General features: G+C 36.1%; 1 protein-coding gene across 1 annotated transcript; it reads right to left on the bottom strand.

Annotated features, from left to right (window-relative positions):
• LOC18773168 (ethylene-responsive transcription factor RAP2-4) lies at window positions 14,097-16,151 on the bottom strand. The gene has a single exon (XM_007205435.2). The coding sequence runs from the start codon at window positions 15,531-15,533 to the stop codon at window positions 14,412-14,414; it is 1,122 nt and encodes a 373-aa protein (XP_007205497.2). The 5' UTR covers window positions 15,534-16,151; the 3' UTR covers window positions 14,097-14,411.

Genomic DNA, 24,839 nt, shown 5'->3' with positions numbered 1-24,839 from the left:
CACTTATCATATTTTACTGTGCCACGTGAACTAACAAATTAATTAATTAACTTCGAATGCTGATGATTTTTCACAAGGATAATCCTTTAAGAATTGCCCGAAACATAGATTTTTCCGATCATTGAAATACATTGTTGGGTAGCCCTAAAAAGGATTTGTGCAGTTTTCTTACAACGAGGACATCCTTAACATAGAAAAGCTATATAATAAATGGAATTAAACATTAATTTGAGTTTATACATGAACACACATGACATGACACAACCAATGCTTAGTGTAAGTGTTGGTACAGAAAAGAATCAGCCTTTGCAGTTCATCATGAAACACTTGTCTGTACTGTGAAATCAATCAATCTTATTTACGGAGAACAGTAATTGATCGTCTTCTTCATTTTTGCAAAAATATACTAACAAAAACGTGTCATAATTTTCAACCATCGATCTATTTAGCATTGCAATATCAACTCTCTTTCTACTGCATCTCACAATTTTATGTGGTCTGAAAATTGCCAGGCTCAACTCAATTACACTCAAAGACTACTGACAACTGAGTTCTGGGAAGTGGTCTCAAATCCTAGATGTGTCGTATCGTATATTATATGTTGCCATGCGTGTCGTTGATCGGCATTATCTTGATGGTCATGGGTGGCATTTTCAAGAATGATTGTGAGTCTTTGTGGAATATAACATATCATTTTCCGTGTATGAAACGTGGGAAAGAAAAACGACATCAAAAAAGAAAGGAAAGAATACAGAAATGCTCTGGGGTCCTAACTTCTTTCTGCGCGTGCAAATGACCAACCCTTTTGGGTTGCCCTACTGTTTTACACGTGTCCGTTGACTAGAAGGGACCCACTTAAAAACTAGACTATTATATTCAGTATAAGGAGCAATTCATCTTTGTGTGTTATTTGTAGCATCACATGGATCCACACAAACTGTAACACGTATTCAAGTTCTATTGTTCTGATAATCGTACACGTGTTGTAATATGGGGTTGTAATATGAGGTGATTGTAACACCACTTCAACATGCAATATGGTATTATTGTTACAACAAAAAAGGTACTCAAATTGATTTAGAGTCCGGGTTTGAGCCAAACGTGCATTTAGAAAGAGTGGTGATTTCCCCACTTCAATTTTATCCACTTACACTCCATTTTATAACTAAAAAAGGAGTGTAAGTGGATAAAATTGGAGTGGGGAAATCATTACCCTTTAGAAACCATTCATATATAAGTAAGTTTTTTTTACAATAACTTAAGTGAGAGAAGATGAACCAAAATAGCGAATTAGAATTATGATAGGTTAAGGATTTGGTTTCAACATTTGAGCAAAATAAAAAATAAAAAATTAGAATTATGAATGTTGAAGACAAATCGTATAACAATAATAGGGAGTAGTGTTGGCTGACAGCCAATTGCCAGAGAGAAAAATGTAGTTTGTAAAGGTACATAGAGAAAAGTATTTGCTGCTTGTTGTTTTCTTTTGGTGGGTGTATCGTGTATGGCTATGAGAGAGTAGGACCAATATTTTTGTCTTCGGATATAATGTAATGAAAAGACATCACCTTGGTTATTAATTTATTGTTCGTTTTGTGTTTGAAATTTCTAACAGCATCATGACAAATTGAGGTCGACTAGACCGAAAAACAATCGGTCAATATTGTTTGAATTCTTGTCTTCGTGTTTGTGTTGTTCCAATGAATTCGGACTAGATACCTATACCTCACCACACAATCAAACACTGACTAGGTTCATATGAGAATTCTTGTCTTCGATAATATATTTTTATTGAAATAATTAGATTCCAAATGTAACTCAACTAAAGAATGTTGAATATTTGTCTTTGTTATGATAAAACTACAATATTCAATTCAAAATTCATTGTCAGTAAATACAGAAATTCATGATTATAACATACTATGATGCAAGGCTTCGCTTTCAAGATTTTTGTTTTTACTATACACGGACAACATATATTAAGTGACGTCAAAACGCAAGTGGTTGTTGATGGTGTAGATACTGCGGCTGATTTAATACCATAAGAGAATTAAAACATCCCATAATTAATGTTATGAATAAGACCGTGTTTACATTTCAAGTAAAGGCAAGTGTTACTATAAGTTAAAAGTGTCAACATCTGATTTTGAAATTAATTAGGTCGACATTGCTGGCTTATACAAATCAAATTAGACAGAGTGATTAGATTGAATATGAGAACTAATGAGAACTTGGTCAAACCAGTAAACCTTAATTTGAATTCAAAGTTCCTTAAAAAAAAAAAAAAAAAAAGTTCTACGTTAATAACCATTGATGCCCGAAATCTTTTCATTGGATTCCAAGACATGTATTTTCATGGAAGTATCCCAAGCTACTTGGCAGTTGACAGGTAAAGGGAAATAACTACCACCTGTCCCTAACCATATCTTGAAACATTGAAACTTTCGGTTAGGATGGGACCCTACGCGTAAAACTTTTTTCTCCGAGTTGAAGAATGAGATAACACGTCTTTGTGCCACCAATCCCTTTCTTGGGCTCAAGGCAAAGAATTATAAACCCAAAACGAATATATACATTGCATGAATTTTGCATGCACTATTAATTAATTTCTACGTCTACATTTTTCATGTCGGCTCTAAGTTAGCTGCTATTGAATATTTTCACTTATTTAATTAACAACCGAGTAGATCAATTTGTCTTTGACATAATGGTATTTGTTTTTACTTGATTCAGAAGAGATCTCGTATTTAACTTACATGAATGACGATGACGATATAATATTTGTTGTCGGTAAATTCACCTAAAATATATGGAGACTTTTAGAATCAATACATGTATGTATATGGTGCTGGCTACTTTCATGTGAATTAAAAATAATATCTTGGCCAATAGGTTCCCACTACAATAGTGGTGGATTCCTCCTCCCCTATGGCACCCAAAATCAAACTCTATTGAAGTTTTTTCCCTCTAATGTAACCAAAAAACAAAAACAATATCTTGAACTTTTAGCATATATGCGTTTTCATTAATGAAGAAGTATGCATGCAAATTGCATGCATAACTTAATAAATTTATCATGGCTTATAGTGCTCCACCACTTCAATCTTCGAACTTTTGCTATAAGTAGATGAAATATAAAAAAATCCCTCCTTGCCAATGGCAAGATTTGAAGATGAGAATATTCAAGGGCACCCAATTAATTAGAAAAAAAAAAAAAAAAAAAAAAGAGATTATAAAAATTTGGTTGCCTTGAGATCATTTGGATTTGGGGCCGGTTCATGGGCCCCAGTAAAATTGAAAATAATATAGCTTAATGTTCCTTTCCCTTTATTCTTATATAGTATTGGAACATCCTAGTTATACCACAACTTAATTATGTCTCCACATCTAGTTGATCTCTTTTAAAAAATATATAAATACTAGTTTATCATAAAATAATATCCAAAAAGCATTAACGATTATGGATACATCACCTCTTTAATTATATGATCTCATTCGTACTACCCATACATATTGCAACATGTATATAGCTAGGCATTTTATATATGCTTAGTCGTTTTTCTTTCTCAACTAGATATAAAGACTTCAATATTGTAATGGTGACTTCTCCACCAAAGGTCACAAATCCAATTCATCTTTTAATATATCTTTTTTAATTTTTTATTCATAACATTAGAACTAAGGGTGGAATCAGGAATTTTTCAACGGCTGGGCTAGCTAAAGTTGTTACCTTAAAATTGAATGATTATTTTTTTTGGTGCTTACAATTTCTATAGTCTTTCCAGAAATAAAAGTAAATATTAAATCATATAAATAACGGTAGTTCATAGCTTCATAGACTAATTTTCAATAAGCTTTAACATAAACCAAATATGGTTTAGCACCATAGTGGCTTTGTACTTGTTTATGTTCCTCTTATCAATAAAATACTATCGCTCTTTATCAAAAATAAAAAAAATAAATACATATTAAATGCAACTGAAAAACACATATGATCAAAATGAAAATATATGTTCAATAACATAATTGAAAGTGAACCTATTTTGATGTGTATTTTTATTGCTGCCCTCCAACTAAATTTATAAATAAATAAAATTGGAATTTTTTGGGCTTTAATAAGTTAATATATACTAGGATATTATTGAAAACAAGTTAAATATATAGGTTTTATATATTATTTTTTTCCTGAAAAAACCACATTGGGCTACAGCCCACTATAGCTCTTAGTGTGGTTCCGCCCATGATTAGAACTACGAACCTCCTCCAATAAAATGGAGACCGACTAGTAATCCAAAGGAAAATATTTGCCTTCTTCCCTGGAAGTAGGAACTCATACTTTCTTGCCAATCACAGCTTTACATATGTGTCAGATTGTGATTTGCAGGAAGTAGTAACGCCTCCTTGTAGGGAAGGAGGGAAGCAATCTCCTAAACGAAAAATATCTATAAATAGATCTATTAATTGATCTTAAGTGGAAACTTTTAAAGAGAATATAAAAATCCCCACATAATTTATTCCAAATTTTGCATCTCAAAATATAATCATGAGCATCTACATTGATCATCAAATAGTTCTGGTTTAAATGGCTAATTAACTGTAGTGATATATTCACCAATAAAGCAAATAGTTTTGGAGGATGTTTCCCTTAGCAAATTGCAAAACGGAACCCTAAAAGCTTTTGATAATGTTCACAGGATCGTGTCACATTTCATATATTATTTGTTCATCTTGTTCTTTTTTTCTACCACCCCTATCGCATATACGCCCTTCTTTTTTTTTTTTATCATATATACTTTTCTTTTTCTTTTGTTAAGTTTATCTTTTCTTCACCTTTTCCTAATGCTTTAATGATTGGGAAAGATCCTGGAACCAAGCAATGTAAAGAAATGACTATGAATATTATCAGCATCCCACCAAATTGAATTGCTCTTATTTAGATTACACGTACTTTTGTGCTCACAAGGTACTTTATTCAAGGACTACCGCCATGGCTTAGATTTGGTGCATATAAAAATATTATTTGATACAGTAAATACCAGGTAAGTTGTTTGTTTATATATACAAGAGCAAAAAACACAAGTACTTTACCTGGAAGTTTTTTACTAACCAATAATAAGTTTCTCTTTTAAGTTACTTAAATGGTTGACCATTCTGATATATACATAATTCTCCCACTAATGCAATGGTCGATCCATAATTTAAAAGCCGGCCAAGCAAAACTTATATACTAAACTCAACGGTATACGAGTGAATTTCATTAATCGCCATAAACAAATACACCTAGAATACTCAATTTCAAATTAAAACTAAAATTAAAGATAAATACATGTATTTTAGGAGAAACCCAATAGGAGAAGCTAATAGTAGAAGAGAGAATTAGAAGAAGTGTTGCTGCCAAGAGGAGAAGCTTAGAAAAGAAGGGCGAACTTAGAAGAACAGCTGCTACCATACCATGTAGAACCACCAGTGCATTAAGCAGTAACATATCTATGTATGTGTATGTATGTATGCACGCATGAAACTTCCTTGGATTCCAACATGTGGGGCTTTCTATGGAGTTGATTCAGAAATGTTGACGATGATAATCTAATAGTTAAACGACGAGTTAGTACGAACAATTAGTCACATTTGCATGTAGGACGACAATGAATGGAAGATCTGGGCCCTTAAATTGAAGCTTAGTCCTTATCCCTCCCTTAGTAACACTTACTGATTGATGATGATGATTTTGATTAATTATGAATCGTACTGATACTAGATGACACAATTCTCATGATCATCCTCATCATCATGATGGGCAGTGCCTTATCTTAATATTTAACATATAGTCGGCATATGAGTCCAATTTTTGTCGACATGGCCAGAGAACTATATCTTCTTGTCATTTGGAGGCAGTTCCTTCCTGATATCCTTTTTATCGTGTGCCTTTGATGGCTTGGGCTGCTGCAACCTTCCATGTGTTATTTTTCCCCCCCACTCTTTATCTTCATTTGGCTTTGAGAGCATCAATCAAGCTTTTGAAATCTTTGTTATCATTTGGTGAAAAAGGTCAGATGAAGCTGGATTTGGGATAAAACCCTACTTTTTCTTTTTTGCTTTGGCATATCCGTTAACCAATTTTCTAACTGAAACAGTTGATGATGTGAATGTCCTGGGACCTTCCACATAAGGTCCAAGTAGGTATGATGGACTTCCAAGTGGACAGCATCCTTGTCCTGATTAAACTATGATTATTAAAACCAAAATGGACTAAAACTCACCTTACTTTATTTAAAAGTAGGGGGATTATAAAGCTAATAACCATAATTTTTATGGTATATCCCCCCAGATGTAGTATTAGTTCATATTTTACTTGAAGTTAATTATAGTGACATCCTCATCATCACATCAATGTTTTATTATTTGTAAAGATTTGAAACGGGAAATCCTGTAGATGAAAGAGGAAAATCAAATGAATTAGTATTATTGCAAAGAGGTTATCATCATCAACGTTTCAGGGTTTGTTAAAAGTATCATGTTCGTCTATTTATTTAGTCACTTTTAGATGGCTACATAATTTTGTTTGATGTGACTTATTTTTTCAACAGATAATCATTGAATGGAGACCGACTTAATACATAGATTAATCATTAGATTACATTTAGAGTTGGACCCATATACAATCTCTTTTTTAGTTTTGATGAAAAGAGATCTCATCTCCATAAATTTTTCGGAGCTTGTAAATAATTTATGTAAATTATAATGACATTGTGAACTTTTTAAACATTTACTCGAATCGTGCGTTTGGCCACAAACTCATGCTGAGCCTCGGGACTCTCTGTCCAAACTCAAGACCTCCAGACCCAACAAAAATTCATCATAACTTCAATGAATTCAACGAAAAATGGTGCGAACACTGTTACGTTGACTTCCATTCTGACCTCAAATTCCGAATTTGACCGCAGGAAAAACTTCATTTCCACTCAAAATTGAAGGAATGAGTTATTTTAAAGTTCCATTATAACTGAACTAGGTCAAAATTGAATGTGGGACTCGCCACCTTTAGCAAGTAGACCCACATCCTCAACAACCATGCGGCCTCGTCCCCATATGCCTTAACCATGGGGAAAAAAAGAAGAGAGATTCTTGGCCCGACCTGATGAACCTTCGATCTGATCAGTGATGCTCAAACGTAGCTTCGTGATCATCGAACTTGACTCAGTGACCTCGGGTTCAACCTAGTAACACTCTGACCAACCTAGTGACCAATGGATCCAACCCTATGACCACTGAACCTGACCCGATATGTCATTTGTTCAAAAGTGAAAACATTTATGAAACAACTCACAAACAAATAGTCTGTTTTAAGTCTTTTAAAAATACAAATTAAAAACTGTAAAGTGAAACAGAGTTAAGGGGCCCCTGTTTATGTAAATCCTTTACAACACGATGTTTATCTTTTCATCCTAAACTTCTTTAGGACCATCATTGTTGGGACCTGCGCAACCTCCCACATGGGAAGAGACGCCAAGCGCCACGCCATTGAATTTTGATTAAGTTTGGCATTGGCGTGACATATAACGACCATGTCATAGTCCAAGAAAGATAATCATTCATTGAGTAGTGGTTAGCCTTTCCACAACCACAACTTCGACAGTTTCATGAATCTTACAAAATCTAAGCACAAATGGCACCAACTGGTTGGTAAGAAGAGAATTGAACTCTTGGAATCAAAACATACAATTAATAAATAATGTAAATGACACGTCAAGCTATTACAAAAGTGGTAGCTTCAATTTCAAGCAGCAAAAGTGGTACCTTCCCTTGAAGCTCAGAATGAGAGAATCCAAACTGTAAGCAAGTCCACGGTTCTTCAGAATATGGGTTTTTATTCTTGTCAGCGTAGACAAATCATGTTCAAAGTTCCAAATTGATTGACTAAATTCCTACCAAGTTGGCCTTGCCCTACCTATACCATTGAGAACCGAGAGAACTTCAATTGCACATGCATGATTTAGTCCAATGCGGCCAAACCAGTCTTGGACAAGTTCATATGATTTCTATATGAAACAAAAGACTTTGAGTATTTTTTTTCATGCTGAAGTGATAGCACACTTTTTGATCGCTTGGGTTTGCGGTCGAGAAACTCTAATCGCTAGCCATGTCAATTTAGCGTGCAAAAAGTTTGAGATGTATCAAGATATATTTTATATGACCATAGCAAGAAAGATCGGGTTGATTAATAAATTATTGAAGGAAGATATGCCACATCTTTTCTAGCATTAAAGTTTTTTTTCATTTTTCTTGATCAATAGGGGAGAGGGATTTGAACTTAAGGATCTATTCTAATATTGAGGAAGAGAATACTATTAGATCAAGAATGATTTGGTTTTCTAACAATAAAGTTAGTCGTAGCATATATGCTGATCACATTACAAACCACATCTCTCATCTTATTAGAATCACTTCCGTACATGGGTCTTACTTCGTAATTAAAGATGTAGTGTGGTGCATACTATAATTGAGATTATTTTCCTCTAGTTCCAAGTGAGAGAGATGGGTAAAAAAGGTTATTAGATTTCACGGGTCAGATTTATAGGGGGCAAGGGGCCAATATTCCTCATTTGATAAGGAATTGTTTGGAAATGGGGATCTTGGTGGCATAAAATCTGATATTGAAGGATCTTTAACTAATACAAGGAGGCCTTTGACAAAATAAATAAGTGTTATATAGGAATAGAGGGCCCTCCCTCTATCTCCATGCACTTTTTTTTCCCTATACTATATATATATATAGCTTTTGATACTTAATTCTGATATTTAGTTCTTTCATTAAATGAATGCAGGCATGTCCAATTTGTCTAATATTCTGGAACCGCATCGATCCTATAGTTATGGTTCAAGGGATTTGATGCTTTACCACGTTTAAAACATAGGTTAGCCGAGCACTCAGATTTTCATTATTCTTCTTTTCATCAGGTCCTTTTTTTCGATACGATTTCCAGTTCCTTGTTTGATTTACCTAAACTTGAATGAATGATCATGCTTAAAGGTCAAAAGGTGAAGATACTCAATGCGTCAACAAGCATGAAGTAGGCAAGGCAACGTTAGAAATTTTCAAATGGAAATTATACATGGATAAAAAAATGCAGAGAATATTTGAGGGTTGAAGATTGAAGATTTTGTGTGTGGAGTGGTGGTGGGAATGCTTTTTTTTCTTTTCTTTTTAATTCAGGAGAAAGATTACAAGTCAATTCCACCTGTTTGAACTACCTTATTATTATTTGGTCACGCACGCCAGGAAGAAGCCAAAGGCAAATTGATTGAGAAACATATCTGTTTAGGTATGAAGAAGGTGGTTGTGGTGCGCTTTCAAGAGTGTGAATAAATTAATTTTATACGATGCACGCTTTCAATCAACTATAGCTTTGAGCTTTGACTCTGTTTGGGACAAACTAGAAAATGAAATTAAACAACAAAGTATACATAAAACTGAGCTTCCTTTGTTATGCTTTAAAAGAAAAAAAAAACCTAAAGAGACTAGGCTGTTTGGAGCTTTGGTTAGGCTAAATAGGTCTTGCCATTTCTCTTGGGTCCTCTAATTCTTGCATAGGTTTGGGTCATCTAGTCCCTCTAGTTCTTTCATGGGTTCACAAAGAGTCCGCATTCTAGTTGAATTTCCAGCTTCGGCCCTCCCGGAAATGCGATAATAAGGGGATTGTGGGAGGGGTTCAACCCCACTATCCAATAGGAGAGAAAATATTGGACTTAAACTTGTTAATGATTGGATGGTTAGATTAAACCCTTCATTCAACCCCTACACCAAAATCCCCCTCATTGTAGCATCTCCTCTACCATCCTCTCATTTCCTGGCCTTTATTTTTATATTTTTATAATATAGTTTTGTCTGCAACAAGTTCTTAGTTTTAAAAAGTTTCAAAACATATAAATGTGACTGCTACTTTCGATGAAGTACAACCTTTGGTCTCTTTTAAGAAGGATCCAATACTCATGGGCCAATTGCCAACAAGCCAACCCAACACCCATTAGCAAGGAACAAAAGTTACTGGGCTCTAGTATGCAGTCCTTTTTTTTGTTATTTTGTTATTGATTTTTTTAAAGGTTTTGGGTACAGCTTGTTTGGGCTTCAATAGTACACTGGATATGGTTCTTTGTAGGCATTTAGTCCATCCAATTTCCCAATCTCAAAGGCTTGCCTCTTTTTTGAGTAAATTACATTTTACTTCTATAATTATAACTCACAAGGTCGTTTGTCTTGCGCGGAGCTAAGGTCGGAAAGAAATGCTACTTGGGTCATTTCATCTTGGTACCCAACTTTCAAACAGTTGCAATGTTGTGATGATTTTTGCTCACATGGCATACATGGATCCGACACTTTTGATGCGGATTATGCAATTAATAAATATTTAAGCTTGAATTGTAAACCTAAGTCACTCTTGTTTCCAACATAAAAATAAACCTCGACTTGACCTGTACATTAATATGTATATGTACGAAATTACAAAAATACCCCTATCACGTTATCAAAGTTAACAGAATTTTGAATGGAGTTAACAGCAGGGGTAAAGTGGGTCACCAAACCTTGGTCAATGGATGAAAGTGGGCCATTTTGAGTTTTGGGGTGCAAAATGAGATTTGACTGAAGTTTTAAGGAGCATTAGTGTAATTAAGCCTTTAAACTAAAATCCCAAAGGGTCCAAGCCCAATGTGCCTTGGAAGCCAATTCATATATATAAATCAATATGATTAAGTTAATCTTGATCCGATCAATTGACCGCCTAAATCATTGATTTAGTCATCTTCATTATTTATCCAAACTCAACCTTTTCGGTGTGCAATCGATTAGATTCTAGTTAGCCATGCAATGGGTGATACTTAAACTATTCTTTGTCGATTATCAATCCAAACCCTTTTCTACGGCATGCCCTTAGGGCTTCACAAATTGTGAGTGACGTTTAGCAACATGTCATGATTACCCGAGCTAAATAAAATGTGTTAGAGATCCCATTTAGTTGGAATTACAACGCAGCACGATCCCTCTCTATTTTCAATACTCTTTATCACATTAATAGGATATGAAATTCATGTCAAATCCCTAATGTGATTGATCACGACTTATGTGATTCACTTAAGCTTGATTAGGAACATCTTCCTCAATTGAAGCTCACTACTTTAGGCAGAGATTTCTGAATCACATCGTATAGTACTCTCTCTCTCTCTCTCTCTCTCTCTCTCTCTCTCTCTCTCTCTCTCTCCTGAGAGTCGAATCCCTTGTTGTACAGTCGCATGCCTCTATGAATCAATTAAGGACCCCAACGATGTCTTAAGTCAATTTCTGAGTTGGGCTCGATATATGATATAACCTAAGATCACTGATGTACTCATAATCATGGTGCTTTAGGTCTAAGGACTAATTCTCTGTTATTGCAACTTAGAAATCTTCTTTGACATGCAGGCAAAACTTTCATACAAGATTTCATATTTGATCGCATTCAGTGAGCTCACTCTCTAGTAAGCACCCATACACTTAATCTTAGTATTAGCTACACAAATGACTTGAGACTAGTCATCCTCCTAATTGAGCAGATATAGTGGACGATAGTCTTTGCAGATCGTCATCTCCAATGAAAATGATCCTATGACTAGGAATTGTTCAGGATATGAGTTCTAGGGAAAGGTTTCCTAGACCTAACTTCTTTAGATCACTTTCCTCATCTCATAGGCCACAAACTTGTCGTCATACATATAATTATTAATGAGACTATTTCTTGGATTGACTTAATTGCCCATAGGTTATCTTAGATGGTTAAATAACCGAAATCTCATGATTGGCTTTTAGGGCATATTTCCAACAAATTGATGGTTGAAGGGAAAACTTAGAAGATAGATAAAAAGACTAGGAGGAGAAAAGGACTAACAGCTAAAATAAAATAAAAACTCAAAAGCATTTAAGTTTATTTTCTTATTTTTGGTTTTTATCCTAAAAGATTGTTCTACAATCTATGTTTACCTCTGTCTTTCACATCTATCATCTGTCTAAAGAAAAGATAAGATCCACGTAGTACTACTAAGCATGCCCTTAAAATTGCAAAAGTGTAAAAGCAAAGTGGGTGCCCGGTTGTTTTTGTTTTATTTTTCTCCACACTCAATAATTCTTCATATACAAGGGATAACTCTTTTTTCCCACTCTCCTGCGGTAAAGAGACCTATGATCAAATCATATCCTTTAGTTATCATTCCATTATTTGCTTTTTTGGCCACATATATGGTTAACTATGATTCTGTTCCTCTATGTGCAATTTAAAATGGTGCCAAAAGTCTCAAACACAGACCTTAGAAACCTCAGAATGCATCTTTAATTCTAGATTATGGACAAATGGACAATTAGAATCTTTTGCTTACATTACACTTGAAGGCACCTCACAAAGCCACATCATTGAAACCTGTAAAGTGGAATAACCAACTTGGCCATGAACTTTTTCCACCCTCGAAGGAATCCCTTTAACTTTAACAAGATGCAAGTTTCATTCCCATTCACACACCTTTTTGGCTTAAATTTGGATGCTTTGGACAATATTTAAGATAAAGTTAACAATTGAGAAAGAAACTGTGAGATCATATTCAAAAGATTGTTGGTATAGTTGACTTGATACAAGTCAAGATGTGTAAATTTCACATGCACATCGGAAGAATACAACACTAAACTCAAATATATGTGATTATCTAATAATGGTACCGAGACCTTAACAAGTATTGAATAATTGAACTTAAACTTAGGTGATTAAAGCGAGGACAATATCAATATAATTTCCTTTATAAGACTTTGTGATACAACAAAGACAAATATTATGAATAAAGGATTCTTGGTGGCCCAGAAATAAGCTTTCAGAGTCTCTTTCCTTATCAAAATGTTTAGCAGTGTGAACTACTTGTCTGCGCATGCTGCCGAGAAGGAAAGAATAGAATATTGAACAAAGTTTATACATATTTTAGGGCTTTCTTCTTTTCTAATCTTGAATTCTTGGGATGGTGGCCTCAAATCTTCTTATCTCAGGCCGGAAGGGATAAGATAATGTGTAGCCGGTTAAGTGGGATCAGCAGCAACCCATGGTTTGGCCATTCCCACCTGTCAATCTCATTCAAAGATGCAAATAAGAAAATTACAGAATCCCATAAAGTGGGAGGTGATCCAAGATGCTCCCATTATCCTCCTTTTGGGCTCTAAATTTGCCGAAGCAAAATGCTGCCAAAGTCATCTCCATGAACAGTTGGCTACCTTTGATTCATTTTTGTAGAACAACTTCACAAATATTTCAAATTACAAATCAAAGTTGAGTGACTATCAAATAACTAAATTTGTATTTCATCACTCACGCTCAATCCATGAGTGTTTTCTGCTCATGAATCTAGGATTTACCCTTCATGTACTTTCAAGAATAAAAGCTTTATAAATTGAGAAGCATAATTACCATTAACCAAATTCTAAGTTTATGAACTCCAACTATATGAGAGTGTATCAGTTTTTCAAATTACTCCAGACCTTATTTATTTCTAGCAAGTAAGATGCTACTCATGCTACCCAGTCACCTGTCATGTCAGTTGGAAACTCACAATAAACTATTGAGACGAGATTAACATATGATTTGCTATGTTTGTGTGTTCTATTTACTATCAGTGAAGTAAACTGAGACCACGATTTTGCATTATTTAGCTTACTAACCCTCTTGTTTGTGTCCTATATTTCTGGAAGCTGTGAATTTTTCCACCAGGTAAAAAAATGTTTGTGCAAGGCCCCTTGAACTTCATAATGCCCAGGCGGTTTGAAGCCCATAATAATCATACAGCGTGCAATATATAAATGAACATCATCCGGAAAAGTATTTTTCTGTTTCCTGTCATGGCCTCATGCCTGTGCTAATATTCTAATCACACATTATAGAATTTCCCAAACTCCACTTTCCATCAGAATTTGATCATGTTTTTCGTCGTCTTCTCCTCTTTCACAATTTTTTTTTTCTTTCTAAATTAAGTTTTTGCTATTTACTTGAAGAGATAGAATCACACACCATCACATGCTCTTCATGTTACACAAAATATAGAAAAAGTAGAACAATTAACACTAACAAAAGGAACTGTTTAATTACACTGACCTGAAAGGATAACCAGAAATCTCCATAGTCATGCAAGGAAAAAAAATTACCAGCAGACCAAAATGGAGAAATCATTACATATTGCAGACTCATTATCCTATGAACTAATAACTATGACTGAGGAAAACCTCTGCAAATGTAAAAAATTCATTGCAGAAGCACCTGACTACACCAAACTGGACCTAAAAGGCTAAAACCCAAACTAGACACAAATTAAAGTTAAAGCGAGAAATAAGCAAAGATTACATTATCATAAGGACTTTATATAGCAGACCAGTCAATCTCCACTGAAGGGTACTTCTCTAGTCCGAAATTCTCAGCCTCATCCCATTGAGAATCCGAAAATTCCAAGAAGGTAATGTCGGATTCCGGCGAAGAGGACCCGGCTGAAGACTCAACGGACCGAGAGGGCGAAGATGAGATCTCCGGTCTATAGCACTCTACACCAGTTAATTCCCATTCACTTTTCAATTCAGTTTTCAATGAAACCTCTTTAGGAGATGTTATCGCTGGCTTTCTCTCTGCCACAGAACAGAGCTCCCCTGTTTTCCCCTGTTTCGCCGAATTAGCAGCCAAACTCTGGCAAATTGCTTGGAGCTTGGCATCCACTGAGGAATGGAGAGGCTTGTAGTGGCCAAAATCGCCGGAGACATGAGCCCCTTGGTGCTTGAGATGAGGGAAATTGAGCCGAGCAAAGTCTCCCCTGAGCTTATAAGCAGCTTTATCATAAGCTAAAGCCGCTTCTTCAGCAGTGTCAAAGGTACCAAGCCATAGGCGGGTTCGGTTCTTGGGAAGTCTAATCTCAGCAACCCATTTGCCCCAATGCCTCTGCCTCACTCCCCTGTAGAGCTTTGTGGGTTTGGAGGGAGCACCAACTTGCTTCATTGGGATGGCTTTTGGGCTGAGGAATTTCGGGGTGCGAGGGTTTTGGTGCTGATATTGGTTTTGCAGTGAAGCTGGAGAAGCAAGAGCAGCAATTTGTTCCTTTTGTTGGTGTTCCTGCTGTTGCTGGAGGACCATTTGGGTTTGGATTTGAAGAATTTGAGATGGGGTAAGTTGGTTAAGCCCTATTGAACCTGTTTGCTCAAAACTCACTTGATCAAACATGTGGGTTGTGGATGGCGAGCAAAAGTCAGGGTACAAATTGGGCTGAGTAGAGTAGAGTGGAGGATGGTAAGTGTAAGAAGGGTAGGAAGAAAAGGAAGAAGAAGTAGAAGGAGAGGTTGGTGAAGAAATAGAAGAAGAAATAGATGTCAAAGAAGAGGTTGATGAAACACTTTTCATAAAAGGCATAAGTGCTTTCATGAGCTGATCCTCCCTCAAGGAATCTGATAAATCTGGTGTCATTGAGCTGCTGCTGTAAAGATCTATAGCTGTTGCCATGTAGTCACAAAAGGGGTAAAAGCTAGAATATAAGACAGAAAATATACTTCCTTAAAACCAACCTGTTTCTTACCAAAATCAAAGAACAGGTAGACTAAATCCAAGAAGGAGGAAAAAAAAACCCAGATTAAAAGAACAAGGTTTTTTGCACAAAGAAAAAACTAAACAGGCTTAGAAAAAAACAACCTTCGAGGGACAAAAATAAACCCTCCTAGTTGATAAAAGAAAAGCTTAAAACTTTATACTGAAAAAAAAAAGGGGAGAAAAAACCTGGATCACTGTTCTGAATCACCTGCTTCCAGAAATACCCTTCCGGGTTTGCTTTGTTTTATCACAATTGATGTAATTTCCAATTAAGATTCCAAAAAACAAGCCCCAAAATATGTTCTTTCGAAAAACAGACGATGACAGAAAGGGATTCAGAGAAGAGGGGTCAAAGAGAAAGGGGAAGGAGTTGAAGAACAAGCAAAATTATCAAACACAGTTGCAGAAAAGCTCTCTCTCACTCTCACTCTTTTTGTTTTTGTGGCCTCACTTTGGTGTTTTTGGCTCTCTTGTGCTTCCTTGGGTCACTTGCTCTCTGCTTATATAAGCCTGAAGCCAGTGGCTCTCTCTGGCTTAAGGCTCCGGTTTTCTCTCTCTAACCACGTTTTTCTTCATTAATTAATCATTTCTGCCTCGTCAACTTCAAAGATACCTTTATTCGATGTGGGCGCGCAATGACGACATGACACGTTTTTGTGCATTGTATTTAGTGACGGGCAGTTGTCTGTTGAGGAGCCAGGGCTTTACACGTGGCTGTCTTCGATTTGCTCGATTAGGTTGACTGTTATGTGCTCCCGTTAGCAAATTTTGGATTTTCATGCGTTTTGTCGTTTACACTGTTATGACTTGCCGTTTCACTGCCACCTCAACCTCAGCGAAAATTGCAATGGCATTGAGTCAGTGTTTTTTTGTTATCACATTTGGTACTGGACCATTAATATGGACCGTCGATTTTTTTTATTTTTTTTCTGAAAACAAAAATCAACATCAAGGAATTTGGTATACTTACGGCATTTTAGATATTTCTTTTAGTTCAAACCTAAATTAGGAGTGTCCAAGAACGTAAGTTAATAATACTAGTTTGGATGCACACCACAATGGTCCTCTCATGATCAGGACAATTCTTTTTTGAAATCATCATTTTTCAGCATCTTTATAAATAAAAAAAATTAATCGAATCGAAAATTAGTTAACCATTTGATTATTATCGTGAATAGTTTCAGTTTAGTTAAAGAGAAAAATGGAAAGTTCTAATTTTCATTTTTATTTTAAAATATCATTTTCAACTTGACATTAATGTAATGAGAGCTGATTTTCCCACTCTTCTTTTATCCACTTATACTCTCTTTGTTAGAAATTGTATGTTCCCACTCCTCTTTTGTCCACTTACATTCCCTTTTTTGTTATAGTAAAAACTATTAGAAAAAACAACAAGGAGTGTAAGTAGACAAAAGAAGAGTGAGAAAATCACTACCCGATGTATCTATGATATTAATATATTAGAATTGCTTCTATTTAACCTGAAATCAAAAGTTTCATGACCAACTAATGCAAGTATTAATGAATAATATCAACATGACAACACATATTTAAATGGTATTGTATAAAAATGTCTTAATTCAACATTATTAATTAATCAAGTTTGGTCAAGATTGATTAGTACTTAAAACAAATCCATTCAAACATGGAATGGCACACACACTATAACAAATTCATCACTTTCAATAGCATTATATCGATTCAAATTTCAACCAAGGTAGCCTTGTTGGCATTAAGGTTTAGACATTCCAACTAATATTGTAAATTCAAAACAATCAAACAGAGATAAAATTTAAAAAAAAAACTAAGTTACAACAATATAAAGAAAACTTTCACAAAAAAGAGGTGAAAAATAGCACAGAATAGCCAAAGAATCTCTGCAACTTATTCTAAATATAAAAAAACTGTAAAAAAATGGTAAAAAAAGATGTAGATAAGATAACCATCCTTTTTAGGTAATTATTATAAAATTCTATTGTTATTGTGAGGTTAGTGAGGTTCATAATGACATGTAGATAAACTGATGCGGATAAAATGAGGTGGTGATGATGAGATTAATTAGTGAGGTCAATTAGATAAAGCCTAATTAATAAGTTGATGCTTTCATGGGTTGTGGGTCAGTTGGGGCCGCAAAGCAAAAGATGCAAGGGTAAGGAGTGACGATAGTTTGAGAGGGACCCGACAACATTATATCATCAATTGCGGCGCCTGCTCTGATATGAGAGTAGAAAGAGAAAGAAAAGGTCGATTCTTGTGGTTCTCGAAAAGCCAATTTGGCTTCATCACGCAATTCTATGACCCCAATCAACCTGCCCCACTATTGCTACTTGACTACATAGGTGGTAATCTTTGACACCGTATGGTTGATTACAAGACTAGAAAACGACATAAAATAATTGATTCGGGTTGAGTTGAGTTGGGTCAACCTATTTAATAATGTAGTCTTGTTGTATTGAAACTATATTAATTTAATCATCTTTCGTTTAGATAAGAGAAAATAATTTAGAATTTAGAAGTTAAAAAATTTAAAGAAGAAATTAACAATTCTTTTATTTGGCAACTTAAGCGAGGAATTTATTAAGTGACGCGCAGAAAAAAAGGTAAAAATTGGGACATCAAATTTCCGAGTTCAATTTCCACTAAAATAGGTGTTATTTCACAATTTTTATAGTGTCATTTACAAAATTCTATATACATAAATCCAAATAATAGAAATCTAAATTCCGTCATTTTAGAATTTTATGTAATTTTCACTTCCTTCATCCTAATGGAGGGTCATAGACGTCCTGAAGTAGTGACACCTTACAGGACCCTTGAGAATGCACCATATTTACGCAATTATGTGCATAATAGAGTTAATATGACATGCTTTTATTGTCGTTATTACATAAAAAGTAATTACGTGTGGAATGTTATAAGAAATAATGTATATAATTATGGAGAATTCAAACTGGAGACCACATGCCTTTTAAGTCAAAACCCATTTATGTAAAGGGGTTACTTCATAGGGGGTGAATTGTGTGATATTAGATACCAAAGTAACCGTGGTTAAGTTAAGCCTAATATGTCAAGTTGTCACAAAACAAAAAGTGGAGGAATGAGTAAGGATGTGGAAAAAGTTGCGTGTTGTAGAAGCGATGGCATCAATTTGACGTGGTCACACGTCGTTTCCTACGTGGACATCACTCTCAAGCTACTCACACCCACTTCTTCTCTACCCTAAAGTTTTCTCTCTGCACCTTCGGATAGAAATGGTCTTTTCAAACATTTTACTTGGATTCGAACTATTTGAAAATTTAACATTTTTAATTGAATTCTTTCATATTTAAGGAAAAAAAAAAAAGAATCTCTCATTGCCTACTAAAAATAAACTTTTTTTTTTTTTTTTTTCTAATGTGAAGTAGAATACTATGTTCTGTTAAACTCTCTCATATTCCAAGAACGATATAGGAGAAACAAAATAACTAGATTTAATATGGAAATAATGGATTTTTCTCATAAAATAATTCAAAAGGAGAGATTTCTCTATTAAACATAATAGTGATACTTCAATATTGGCCAATGACATTTATATATCATAATTTTTATTTTCCTTAGAAGTTCCTACTTTTAGAAAGTGTTGCATGTTATGAATAATTGCAAATACGTTGTTTCTAGTGTTAGGAAAAATCAATAAATGACTTATAATATTAGATCACTATATTAATACACGAAGCAATAGGCTTATACAGAAATTAATAATACAAACTGCATAAATGTGTAGATAGAAATTAAGTGCAAAAAACTAATTTTTAAAGAAGATAGAGGCTTGATGTGTTTCCTTCTCCAATACAATATGTAGTTCTATTAGGTAGGATGAAATAGTTCGAAAAAAGGATGATTCTGATGGCTGTTATAAAATAACCTGGAATATATGCGGATATTGAGCTGCACGTAGAATAGATAAGACACAGCTTTTAACGAGGTTCGGCTATGCCTACGTCCTCGGAGAGCAACAACAGTAACCTTTCACTATAAAATAATATGGCTACAAACTTAGTGTTTACAACATATGTGGCTCACTGAATTTTCTCTCTAGAAGAATTTCTCTCTTTTCTTTCTTTCTCTTCCTTTCTCTTTTTTTTTTCTTCTTCCTCTTCTTTCCGTTTCTCTTCTTATTTATAGGCTGAAATAATCACTATTCATCACTATTCATCACTGTTCACCCGTGACAGACAAACTCTATCAAAGCCGCCAAATGAACAGTAATGAACAGTAATGAACAGTATCAAAGCCGTCAAATGAACAGTGATGAACAGTAATGTACAGTAATGAACAGTATGTGTGGGCTCCATTTCAAGACTTTTATAACACTCCCCCTTGGAGACCACATGACCCTAGATTGGTTGCCTCATTAAAACCTTGCTTGGAAAAACCCAGTGGGAAAATCTAAGCGAAGGAAAAAGAGTACAACGTGCATATGTCCTATGTTAGAGGACTCTTGAATGCTCCCCCTGATTTTGCATGCTCCAACTTGATTGCTTGCAGAGTTGTCGTAATCCGATGCCATGTACTAACTTTTGGAATGTATATTTCGGCAATGATTTAGTGAAGAGATCTGCCAGGTTATCACTTGAGCGGATTTGTCTGACTTTGATTTCTTGACTCTTCTGGAGCTCATGTGTATAGAAAAACTTTGGTGATATGTGTTTGGTCCTGTCACCCTTGATATATCCTCCTGTAATCTGAGCAATACAAGCGGCATTGTCCTCATTCAGAATTGTTGGAGTATCTGTTGTTGAGGGTAGGGCACATGTGCTTCGGATGTGATGGATTACCGATCTTAACCAAACGCATTCACGACTGGCTTCATGGAGGGCAAGTATTTCCGAGTGATTGGAAGATGTGGCCACTAATGTTTGTTTTGTTGAACGCCATGAGATCGCAGTTCCTCCACATGTAAATACATACCCAGTCTGTGATCGTCCTTGATGTGGATCAGAGAGATATCCTGCATCAGCATAACCAATAATACTCTGGGCGTTGGTCGATTCACTGGAATAGAATAACCCCATGTCTGTTGTCCCACGAAGGTATCGTAGAACATGTTTGATGCCGGTCCAGTGTCGCCTTGTTGGAGCAGAACTGTACCTTGCTAACAGATTTACTGAGAATGATATGTCTGGTCTGGTACATTGTGCGAGGTACAATAAAGCACCTATTGCACTAAGATATGGTACTTCTGGACCAAGGACCATTTCATCATTCCCTTTTGGACGATATGGGTCTTTCTTAGTGTCAAGCGATCGAACGACCATTGGAGTGCTAAGTGGATGGGCTTTATCCATGCCAAACCGTTTCAATACTTTCTCAGTATAAGTTGATTGATGCACCAAAATTCCATTAGCACTGTGCTCAATCTGCAAGCCAAGACAATATTTTGTCTTTCCAAGATCCTTCATCTCAAACTCACGTTTGAGATAATCAACAGTCTTTTGAAGCTCTGCAGAAGTTCCAATTAGATTCATGTCGTCGACATATACTGCCACTATCGCAAATCCAGACTTTGATTTCTTAATAAACACACATGGGCAAACAGGATCATTTGTGTATCCTTCCTTCAGTAAATACTTACTGAGACGATTGTACCACATTCGTCCAGATTGTTTTAGCCCATATAATGATCTTCTCAATTTAACTGAGAACATGCCCCGTGGTGTGTTTCTGGCTGCTTCAGGCAACCTGAATCCTTCTGGAACTTTCATGTATATATCTGTATCCAATTCTCCATACAAATATGCGGTAATAACATCCATGAGTCTCATTTCAAGTTTTTCTGAAACCGCCAAACTTATTAGGTAACGGAATGTAATTGTGTCCATTACTGGAGAGTACGTTTCCACATAATCAATTCCAGGCCTTTGTGAAAAACCTTGCGCAACGAGTCGCGCTTTATACCTTGAGATCTCATTTTTCTCATTGCGCTTTCTTGTAAATACCCACTTGTAACCTACAGGGTTTACATTGGGTGGAGTTGGACTAATATGTCCAAAAACATTCCTCTTTTCCAAAGAATTTAATTCTGCCTGGATTGCATCCTTCCACTTGGGCCAATCTTGCCTCTGTGTACATTCATTAATAGAGCGTGGTTCAATATCATCATCTTTTATGATTTCAGCAGCCACTGAGAATGCAAATATATCATCGATGATCATCTCATTTCTACTCCACAATTCATTAGTGGACGTATAATTTATGGAGATTTCTTGACTTTCAGGTACGGTTGCCACTCCAGGGGCACTTGTTTCACCAATGACTTTTTCCTTGTCAAGAAGTACCTGTCCCTCTTTGGGGGCATTTGAATTATGAATTGTGGGCTCTCTATTTATTTCATGTGGATTCATTTTGTCCATCAACTTCCTCTTTCGAGGAACTGAATCCTTTGAGCCTAGTGGTCTGCCACGTTTTAGGCGTGCAGCAGATGAACCATTTGCTGGCACATTGCTTTGTCCATTATGGACATCAATCCGTGCGGGTGCATTTGCAGCTGGGATATGAGATTTCGTCACCTGTGCTGCATCATTAAATGCATCTGGCATCTGATTTGCAATACTTTGGAGGTGAATGATCCTTCTCACTCCGTTTTCGCATTGAGCAGTATGAGGATCGAGATGAGACAATGTGGATACATTCCAGGATAATTCATATCGTTTTTCAGGAATGAGTTTGCCTTGTTCTTTCGACACAGATTTTTCTCCACCTAAAGGTGGGAAGATTGTCTCATCAAAATCACAATCCGCAAATCGTGCGGTAAAAATATCACCCGTCAGGGGTTCCAAGTATCTGATGATAGATGGTGAATCAATACCAACATAAATTCCCAATCTGCGTTGAGGGCCCATCTTAGTACGTTGCGATGGTGCAATAGGCACATATACCGCACACCCAAAGATTCTTAAATGTGAAATGTTTGGTTGATTTCCCAATACGAGTTGTATTGGAGAACCTTGATTATTGGCGATTGGCCTCAATCGCACAAGCGATGCTGCATGTAAAATGGCATATCCCCAAGCAGAAACTGGCAACTTTGTTTTCATTAGCAAAGTGCGTGCTATCAATTGAAGGCGTTTAATTAAAGCTTCTGCCAAGCCATTTTGAGTATGCACATGGGGAACAGGATGTTCAATATCAATGCCTAATGACATGCAGTAGTCATCAAAAGTCTGAGATGTAAATTCACCAGCATTATCGAGTCTGATTGACTTAATGGGATAATCTGGGAATTGGGCTCGTAATTTAATTATCTGAGCCAAAAGCCTAGCAAATGCCATATTCCGAGTAGATAAAAGACAAACATGTGACCATCGGGTAGATGCGTCCACCAAGACCATAAAGTACCGAAATGGTCCACATGGGGGATGAATGGGTCCACAAATGTCCCCTTGAATTCTCTGCAAAAATGATGGAGACTCAACATCAACCTTTGGTTGTGATGGTCTGATCACCAACTTCCCTTGTGAACAAGCTTGGCAAAAGATGTCGCTTGATAACATAATGTGTTTAGTCAACAAGGGATGTCCTTTAGAGTTGGTGATAATCCTGCGCATCATGGTGGATCCAGGATGACCCAATCTGTCATGCCAAAGCTTAAAAGCATTTGAGTCAGTAGACTCTTGGTCCATGACACTATGTGCCTCAATTGTCCGTATGGTTGTGTAATACAACCCTGATGAGAGCTCACAAAGCTTTTCCAGTATACGCTTTTGGGTATTACTGGAGGTAATACAAAGATATTCCATGTTTTCCTCTTTCTTTGTTTCAACATGGTAGCCATTCAAACGTATATCTTTGAAACTCAACAGATTCCTTCTGGAGTTAGATGAATACAAAGCATCTGGAATGGACAATATTGTTCCATTAGGTAACATAATTTGGGCTATTCCTGAACCTTCGATCAGATCTGCAGGACCTGATATGGTTGTTACCTTTGCTTTTGTAAGTATTAATTTTGAGAAATACTTCCGATCTTGAAAGATCGTATGAGTAGTTGCGCTGTCTGCGAGACAAATATCTCTGCCATAGCCTTTGTTTTGAGGGCATCCATAATTTACATCCATGCCACCAAATAAGTAAAATGAGCTGGAATATATAAAGAAGACAACATTACCACTTTTATTTAAACAACACTTCAGCTAATACAAATAGTACATTAAGGAATTTAATCTAATTCGGACTTAATAAAGAAGGCAGCATTACCACTTTTATTGGATTGAAATTTAAACAACACTTCAGCTAATACAAATAGTACATTAAGGAATTTAATCTAATTCGGACTCATAACCTTCATTCCCTTTTTCAGTAACAAAATCAGAAACATCTAGATGCGTCTTGTTTAGCTTACGTGATATTTCTGATGAGCCATCTGTGGCTGGCGGAGCATGATCAATGTAATTTATCTCCACTTTCCTGTTCTTAAGTGAAGCTTGATAGAGATCCGCCAAATGTCTGGGTGTACGACATGCGCGCATCCAATGTCCCCTTGCACCACATCTGTGACAAGGGCTTTCAACATTTCTAGTCACATGGCTCATCTGTGCCTTTCTCTTATTACGGGATGCATTTTTGCCATTCATGGATGGACCGCTCCTTGGACCTAAGCCCTCTGAACGAGCACCATGATTTTTTCTACTCCATTGCCAGTGGCCACGCTTGCCCCCTCGCCCACGTTTGTGGATACTGCCACGAGATGAAGTGGCATTCACTTCCTGAGATGCAGCATTTATTTCAGGAAGTGGTGCTGAGCCCGTTGGGCGAGATTGGTGATTCTTTAATAAGAGCTCATTATTCTGCTCAGCTAACAAGAGGCAAGAGACAAGTTCCGAGTACTTCTTGAAACTGCTATGTCTGTATTGCTGTTGAAGGAGGACATTTGAAGCATGAAAAGTGCTCAGAGTTTTTTCGAGCATATCCTCCTCAGATATATTTTCCCCACATAGCCTCATTAATGAGGTAATTCTGTGTATAGCAGAGTTATACTCGGACACTGACTTGAAATCTTGAAATCTCAAGTGGGTCCATTCGTATCTAGCTCTTGGGAGAGTCATCGTCTTCTGGTGATCGTATCTTTCACCTATAGCTTTCCACAGAACCAACGGTTCATCAACCACCACATATTCGCTCTTCAGCGCTTGATGGATGTGGCGGCGAAGAAAAATCATGGCCTTCGCATTCTCTTCAGGCGAA

Source organism: Prunus persica, chromosome G6, assembly GCF_000346465.2.
Source record: "Prunus persica cultivar Lovell chromosome G6, Prunus_persica_NCBIv2, whole genome shotgun sequence".
Lineage (NCBI taxonomy): Eukaryota > Viridiplantae > Streptophyta > Magnoliopsida > Rosales > Rosaceae > Prunus > Prunus persica.
This window is presented reverse-complemented; position numbering and strand designations above follow the sequence as displayed.